General features: G+C 45.0%; 1 protein-coding gene across 2 annotated transcripts in view; it reads right to left on the bottom strand.

Annotated features, from left to right (window-relative positions):
- lman2lb (lectin, mannose-binding 2-like b) overlaps window positions 1-1,518 on the bottom strand; it is a 42,323-nt gene extending 40,805 nt beyond the window's left edge. For both annotated transcript variants that reach the window (XM_084307262.1, XM_084307261.1), the window contains exons 1-2: window positions 1,326-1,518; window positions 450-568 (exon numbers count right to left, since the gene is read on the bottom strand). In XM_084307262.1, coding sequence (XP_084163388.1) covers window positions 450-568; window positions 1,326-1,494 — 288 coding nt within the window. In that variant the 5' untranslated portion in view covers window positions 1,495-1,518. The remainder of the gene's footprint in view (window positions 1-449; window positions 569-1,325) is intronic.
- Between the last annotated feature and the right edge of the window lie 7,574 nt (window positions 1,519-9,092).

A 9,092-nucleotide genomic window follows, 5' to 3' on the forward strand; every position in this document is an offset into this window, starting at 1 on the left:
GCCAATCACCAGAACAAGCGTGTTGGGTCTGGACTTCCAGTCCGGTAATGAAGTGATGCAGGGTGGGAGATCACCAATAAGAACTTATACAGAAACAGATGCCAATGCAAGTCACGTCTCTGCTGAGAGGACCACCAGACCTTATCATATAGGATACAATGACGGGTACCGTAACTGTCACCACTGTGATACATCTAAGGGCATAATGATATACAGAGTCCAAAGGCTAATTGTTTAATAGGATCACAGAGGCCCTACTCATTCAATGTTTAGAAATGTGAACCTCCCGTCAATGATTCTTGTCCTGTTCTATGATTTAGATGGTAAAATAAAATGTGTTGCCGACCCAGGGAACTTCCATTCAAATGTAACCCTCTGTGGAGTAGTTTGTGATTAGACCTATACAGGGTCAAGTGTTGTACAGTGTGTGTGTGTTGTGGTGAACTTACGACGCGGCTCCACACTGCTCCTTGTCTGCTTTGCAGGTCAGGGGTCAGCCTCACGTGTTCAGGGGTGATCATGGCAGTGCCCAACAGGTCCCAATGGGAGGAACTGGAGAAGCCCACCCCTTACAAAACAACAACCAAAACAATGAAGACTCGTAGCAAAAGTATGCTGCGGTGATGCACTGAATTGATTGATTGAAAACGTTATTAACAGATTGCAGAATTGGTACAAATTACAATACAGTACAGCTCAATACATACAATTGTTAAGGGGATGCAGACCAGAGAATGAATGATGAATTGAAAATGGGGGACCCTGATGTAAACAAGACGAAAGTCTTTCTCTGGTCTGCATCCCCTTAACAATTGTATGTATTGAGCTGTACTGTACCCATTCTGCAATCTGTTAATAAACTTTTCAATCAATCAATCAAAAGACTTTCGTCTTGTTTACATCAGGGTCCCCCATTAGACACCGTCGCGAAAGGGGCTAGAGTCAAAGGTAACACAGGTTATTATAGTGTCGTTGTCCAGTACTACCCTGGTTCGTGACATGATCATCTCTGTATCAAGTCACAGATGGAGATACAAGAGACAGAGAAGGCGGTCAGCTTCCTACTGTTATCGTTAGTTAAATTAGTGTCGTTATTATGCAATCACACAAGTGGCAGGCTGGCAGCCAAACCCAACTCGTTCATCGTGCGTTTATGTCGTTCCCCCCCATTTGACCTCGGATAACTACCTTGCATGTATTGCAGCGTAATTTGAAAGGGAAGTGCCTTACAGATCAATTGATTTGTCGTCACTTTAACGTTAAGCATTAACTTTAATGAGCTTAATTAGTTGAAACGTTAGCTTTGCTAGCTAGCTTATAGTTACCTTGATATGGCTTGGTCAGCGAATATTCCCTCTTCAGGAATTCGTCCACTTCGTATCCGTCGTCTGCCAACGAGGGGTCCATCAACATAACAATTGTGACAAACAAATATGTTAATTCACGAGTGTTTCTAAAATTAAACATTGAATCAAAAAGCGAGAAACTTCTCATCCGACTCGGATTAGACTTGATCTTGGTGGCGGCCATTTTACTCCTCCTACTTCTAATCCCGCCCACATTTCCTATTGGCCAGTTTGTTCTCTAACCCTTTTATCATTGGTCAAGGCAACCTTTCAGAAATGGACTGTCATCGTCCTTCACGATCGATACAAAATAAACCGAAAGAAACACACTCCTACTCCAAGAGAACCAATATCACAACCAAACATATATCCTTCGGTTAATACATTTACGAGTTATGTTATGTAGTTATCGGAAAAGCAAACGGATTTATCTTTTCTGCGTAAGGATAGGACCTTTATGGCTGCGTCCATCGTTCCCATGGACACAGTGAATAAACAAGGCTTCACAGACTGATTGATTGATTGAACATTTTATTAACAGATTGCAGAATGGGTACAATACAGTACAGCTCAATACACACAATTGTTAAGGGGATGCAGACCAGAGAAAGACTTTCGTCTTGTTTACATCAGGGTCCCCCATTTTCAATTCATCATAACATATATGACACACACGACCAGGGGCGTAGCTGGGGGGGGGGGGGTAGCTTAGGATGATTCCAAGGGCCCAGCACTGAGGGGGGGCCCCAAATTATTTTATTTTTTTATTTTTTTTTACTAGACATCACTCAGGTGTATTATTGATGCTCTCATTGATACTATGTTTGTTTCTGAAGTGTGTGTGTGTGTGTGTGTGTGAGATATATAGAGAGAGAGGGGGGGCTTTGGTATTTGCATTGGTCCATTCATTGAAGATGAACGCAATGTGACATCCTTTACTAGGCTCACCCACCAACAGTGCAGGTGCTGAACTGCTGATCCGAATGTATAGGTAAAAACCATATTATGCGTTTTCATCAATAAAATAATTGCCAAAAAAAAATCCGCTTACGCGCGCTCGCATTCACTGGGGGCCTACAAATACATTCTTTCATGGGGCCCAGAATCTGGAGCTACACCCCTGCTCAGGGCAGCCATGTTGTTAAGTATTGATGAGAATTTGGTTTTGAAGCCAAGCCATGTTTCTTCATCGGACCAGTCCAGGCTCTCCAGTTCTTGGTTAAAGGCCTCACTAGAGTAGGTTTTAAGGTCCCTAGATGTGACTGTTTTGTGACAGACAGCCTTTTGTTTTATTTTTTTGCGGGTACAGAATATCATTGAGTGTGTGTGTGTGTGGAGGGGGAATTAGGATATGAATCTTACCGCTTCCCACCCTCCAGAACATTTACAACAAGCGGTGCAGGGGTAAGGCTAAGAGAATCATCAAGGACTCCAGCCACCCAAACAACTGCCTCTTTGAACTGCTGCGGTCAGGCAAGCGATACCGGAGTCTCATGGCAAGCACAGAAAGACTCAAAAGAAGCTTCTATCCCCAGGCCATCAGGCTGCTCAACAAACAATAACACTATGCAACAACCATCAAATGCACACAGCACACACATCCACACGCACACACTCACTTTAAACAAACAACACACTGCAGCACCCACTCTCCACACTTTAAAACACCTAAACACACTTTATATTTATTGGTAAAGGATTTGCACTACAACCCATGTAAATTGTACCTAAATTGTACCTCATCCCATTTCTGCTTTGCACTATATAGTATTGTATATTAGTACATTGCATAGTATATTGTATATTGTATGGTAACTCAGTTACTTCTATTCTGCATCGAACATTGTACATATGTATATACTGAACACTGACTTCTATTTTTACTTCTATTTTACATGCTATACTATTTTATTTCATACTTATCTTGTCTAGCACAGTCTCTGGAGCGTAACAGTAAGAAGCATTTTGTATAAAAGTATTCTGTACTTCTGTATGACAACTATTAAAGAAACTTGAAACGTGGATACTTACCTGTCTAGGGTATAAGGGGTGTAGGGGTAGGGAGTAGGATTCAAACCCGGTTCAAGGTAAGGGGTGTGGGTACAGGAAGAAATGGTTCAAATGTGAGCTCCAGGTATTGACAACTTACCACATGGCCCCCACAACCCAACCTTTAGAATTTAGATACAGTATAGGCGGCGAGAGCCAACATATCACCAGGGTTATCAAGTGGGCACCTGCCTTCACTGGTGTTTCGTCAAGTTAGGCCCTCGACACCTCGTGAAGGCTCAACAGTTAGTTCCAGTGTCCCAGAACGCCCCCCCCCCACCCATGCTACCTCCCCTTTTCCCATGATACCCACACGCCAAACCTCCCTATGTTATCCTATGTCAAAAATAAAACAATTCCTGATACCAATATCACACATGAAACACCAACAACAGAGAAGGAACACCCTTACCCTTTGTTTACTTTGGCCCCAAGCTGACATTTTTCTGTCCTCAAACAAATCCACTGACTGCCTTTCAATGCTTCTTCCGACATCTAATTTACCGCTTTTCACAAAACTCTATAAATATATATACAAATAATATATTATTGTCTCCATTCCTCTCGAGTCTCCTCAAAATTGGTTCAGAATCACATTCAATAAATTAATTTTATAACCAGATCCAGGGCCTAGGAGATGTTTTTCAGTATTATCTGACTTGGGCCTGTAAACCTGACTCGCTGGTAGGCAGCAGGGAATGTCTGGAGAAGAGCTTCATATTTGGGAATAAGAACATAACCGTGGCATCATTGTGGTCTTGTCCAAAACCACCACCTCTATTGGATAATCTATTGCTTGTTTTCATGCTCTATTGTGAAGCAGCTGCACAGGAGATTTAATATTAACCCATTTCACTACCACTACAGAAGGTTAACCTTTCACTACCACACTACCGGCTAACCTTTCACTACCACACTAGACGGTTAACCTTCTGTAGTGTGGTAGTGAAAGGGTTAACCTTCTGTATTGTCACGGTGAAAGGGTTAACCCTTTGGTAGTGTGTTAGTGAAAGGGTTAACTTGCATCCAAACCGAGTGCAAATGTAGCAGCAAAGTGCAAAAGTAACCAAATGTTACCATTACTTTTTTTTGATCCACTTTTTCTCCCATTTTTCTATATTTTTCTCCCATCCCAATTTCATATCATCCAATTCAACCCTCCCCTGTCACGAACGCTGTTTCTTGCGTCCCACAAGCCGGCTGCAATGTGGACTAAGTCATACTGTGCTTTCTTTTGTTAATTTTTATAGTATTAAGAGTTTTATTTGCACCTACTGTTGGTGCATTATACGTGTATGACCGTCAGTCAATCATTGACATTGGATTAAAGAAAACTTACCGATTGGATTGCTCTCTGGATCGGATTGCAGAACAACAACAATGGCCAGCGGAGATCCTTTGTTGTGGCCGTGGCCAAAACCAGGAGACGCCACGACGACGAGGGAAGAGAGCCGGGGTCCGGAACAGACTGAGGTCCAAACGACACAGAACCACATTGCCCAGCATATTGTTGGCCAATGTGCAATCGATAGGAAATAAACTGGACGACATCAGAGCACGGATCCAATTCCAGAGGGACATTCGGGATTGTAACGTCCTCTGTTTCACAGAAACTTGGCTGAGTCCAGATGTCCCGAATCACGCAATAGAACCGGCAGACCACTTCTTCGTCCTTCGCAAGGACCGGACGGCAGAAGAGTCACTAAAGAAGAAAGGAGGCGGCATTGCCTTCATGATAAACAAGGAGTGGTGCGATATAGGCAACGCAAAGGAACTGTCTAACCACTGCTCCCCAGACCTGGAGTTTATCACGATAAAATGTCGACCCTTCTTCCTCCCAAGAGAGTTAACGTCCATCATCCTCATCGGAGTGTACATTCCACCACACGCGAACACTGGGGTCGCACTTTCAAAACTTCACGACGAGGTAAACAAACAACAGATAGCTAGCGTTGACGCTGCCATTTTGGTTCTGGGTGATTTCAGCAGCGCGCGTCTTAAAAAGGTGTTGCCGAATTTCTATCAGCATGTGACCTGTCCCACCAGAGGCGAGAACATATTAGACCATGTATACTCGCAATTTAAGAATGGGTATAAGTCACAGGCTCTTAGTCCATTCGGTAAGTCCGATCACGCCGCCATATTCCTTTTGCCAAAGTATAAACAAAGTCTCAAGCGAACGCCGGTGGTCTCGCGAGAGGTTAAGCGTTGGGCCGTGACGTCAGAGGAGTCACTCCAAGCTGCACTTGAATGCACAGACTGGAGTGTATTCCGTGATAACACAGCCAATATTAACGAATACACTGAAACGGTGCTTGACTATGTCTGTACTCTGGTAGAAGAAACAATCCCCTCCACCACAATTAAAATCTACCCAAATCAAAAGCCCTGGGTAGACAAATCCGTCCGTGAGGCTCTGAAAGTGCGCACATCAGCATACAACACCGGGCTGGAGACAGGCAACATGGAAGAACACAAGATGGCAAGATACAACGTCAGGAGAGCAGTAAAAGAGGCAAAACGGCGTTACAGGGATAAAGTTGAACTTCAGTTCGAACAGGCTGACTCTAGAGGCATGTGGCAGGGCCTCAGAACAATGACAGATTACAAAGGCACCTCCCTCAAACTGAATAATGACATCTCCTTAGCAAATGATCTCAATTCCTTCTATGCGAGGTTTGAGGCTGTGAATAACAACACCAGCCTACAAACCACGGCAATGGGGGGGGGGGGTCTGCTGATGGAGACTCAGTGTTCATGGTAACAGAGCATGAGGTGAGACGGATCTTTAAAAAAGTGAATATCAGAAAGGCAGCAGGACCGGACGGCATCCCCGGCCACGTCCTAAAAGTCTGTGCCGACCAACTGGCCCCGGTATTCACTGACATCTTCAACCTGACCTTGGAACAGGCTGTCATCCCCACCTGTCTGAAGAAGTCCACCATCATCCCTGTACCCAAAAAATCTACGCCCGCTTGCCTCAACGACTACCGCCCTGTAGCCCTCACCTCCATAGCCATGAAGTGCTTTGAGAAGCTAGTGAAGGGCTACATCTGTTCCTCCCTCCCCATCAACCTGGACCCTCTGCAATTTGCATATCGCCCCAACAGGTCCACGGAGGACGCCATAGCCCATGTGCTGCACACAGCAGCATCACACCTGGACAAGAGGCAGGGGAACTCTGTGAGAATGCTGTTCATCGACTACAGCTCAGCATTCAATACCATAGTCCCCTCCAAACTCATAGCCAAGCTCAGGGACCTGGGCTTGAACTATGACCTCTGCCAGTGGGTCTTGGACTTCCTGACGGGCAGACCCCAGGTGGTAAGAGCAGGCAACTGCACCTCCTCATCCATCACGCTCAACATAGGGGCCCCCCAGGGCTGTGTTCTGAGCCCCCTCCTCTACTCCCTGTACACACATGACTGCGTAGCACAGCGGAACAACAACACCATCATCAAATTTGCTGATGACACAGTAGTGGTGGGCCTGATCTCTGCCAACGACGAAAGGGCCTACCTGGAAGAGGTAGAGAACCTGTCACAGTGGTGTCAGGAGAACTGCCTCTCCCTGAACGTCAGCAAAACAAAAGAGATGATTGTGGACTTCAGGAGGTCGGGGGTCAAGGACTACAGCCCCCTCAGCATCGACGGGGCACCGGTTGAGAGAGTGAACAGTTTCAAGTACCTCGGAGCCCACATATCCGAGGATTTGACATGGACCACACACATTGACAGTGTTGTGAAGAAGGCACGACAACGCCTCTACTTCCTCAGGCGCCTAAGGAAGTTCCAAGTCAGTCAGAAGATCCTTAGGAACTTCTACTCATGTACAATAGAGAGCATCCTGACTGGCAACATCACCTCCTGGTTTGGGAATAGCACTGCACAAGACCGTAGCAGACTACAAAGAGTGACACGTTCAGCCGAACGCACAATTGGAGGGGGGCTTCCCACCCTCCAGAACATTTACAACAAGCCGTGCAAGGGGAAGGCTAAGAGAATTATTAAGGACTCGAGCCACCCGAACAACTGCCTCTTTGAACTGCTGCGGTCAGGCAAGCGATACCGGAGTCTTAAGGCGAGCACAGAAAGACTCAGAAGAAGCTTCTATCCCCAGGCCATCAGGCTGCTAAACGAACAATAAACACTATGCAACAACCATCAAATGCACACAGCACACACACCCACACGCACACACTCACTTAAACAAACAACACACTGCAGCACCCACTCTCCACACTTTAGATCACACAAACACACTTTATATTTATTGATAAAGGATTTGCACTACAACTCGTACACCTACTGTAAATTGTACCTAAATTGCACCTCATCCTATTTCTGCCTTGCACTATATAGTATTGTATATTAGTACACTACACAGTATTGTATATTATATGGTAACTCAGTTACGTCTACTCTGCATCGAACATTGTACATATGTCTATACTGAACACTGTGACCTCATTTTTTTACTTCTAATTTACATGCTATACTATGTTATTTTATTTCATACTTATCTTGTCTTGCACAGTCTCTGGAGCGTAACAGTAAGAAGCATTTTGTATAAAAGTATTCTGTACTTCTGTATGACAACTATTAAAGAAACTTGAAACTTGAAACTACATAGCACAAGTCCCCTCCGGTACTTGAGGTAACAGCAGTCGCATCTTTTCACCTGCGCAGCTCGATCTCTCAGTGGCGAGGAGTAACGCGTGGGAGGCTCACGCTGCCCCCGACACTTCCTGATTCTACTGCGCAGGCGCACCAACCGACCTGTGGGAGTCGCTGTCCACAACGCCCGATCCCCACCAATCAGTTTCCCACCCCCTAATACGGCCAATGTGTATTAGTACGGACAACCAGCTAAACTGAAAGCAAATGTGGAGCGCTGGGCTCGAACAGGCAAGCCCAGCGTCTCCAGATTTCGTGGCGAGCGCCTTGCCCACTACGCCACGTAGCCGCCCTCCAAATGTTACCATTACTTAAAGATCTGTTTGGCCTTTTGGACTCCTTCCTTTTCAACATATGCACAATTATGGTCCGTCATGAATGAAAGATGTAGTGAAAAGCATCCGTTATGAATGAAAGATGTAGTGAAAGCCAAGGCGTCCGTTATGAATGAAAGATATAGTGAAATGTGTCCGTTATGAATGAAAGATGTAGTGAAAGGCGTCCGTTATGAATGAAAGATGTAGTGAAATGTGTCCGTTATGAATGAAAGATGTAGTGAAAGGCGTCCGTTATGAATGAAAGATGTAGTGAAAGGGCTCTAGCTGCCTCTACCTGAGGTGACAGTGGCTCCCGGTTCGATTGCCGGGCAGCGTGTCGAAGTGTCCTTGAGAAAGACACTTTTTTTAAGACACATTTTTAAAGACACTTAACCCCCAACTGCTCCCGCTGAGTAGGTTGGCACCTTGCATGGTTGCAAACCGGTTGGCACCTTGCATGTTTGGAAACGGCACGGTGTGTGAATGGGTAAAATGTGAGGAATAAAATTGTAAAGCACTTTGGATAAAAGTGCTATATAAATGCACCATTTACCATTTATGAGTGGGATGAGTTTTAAGAAGGCACCTTGTCAAGAGGTTTGGTCTCATATTTATAGTTGAATGTTTCTGCCCCTAATGCATATTCTTCTGTCCAGCTGGCTTGGAAGTAGGGCTGCACGATTAATCGAAAAAAAAAAAAAAAA

This window comes from Notolepis coatsorum (assembly GCF_963971535.1).
Source record: "Notolepis coatsorum genome assembly, chromosome: 2".
Classification (NCBI taxonomy): Eukaryota; Metazoa; Chordata; class Actinopteri; order Aulopiformes; family Paralepididae; genus Notolepis; species Notolepis coatsorum.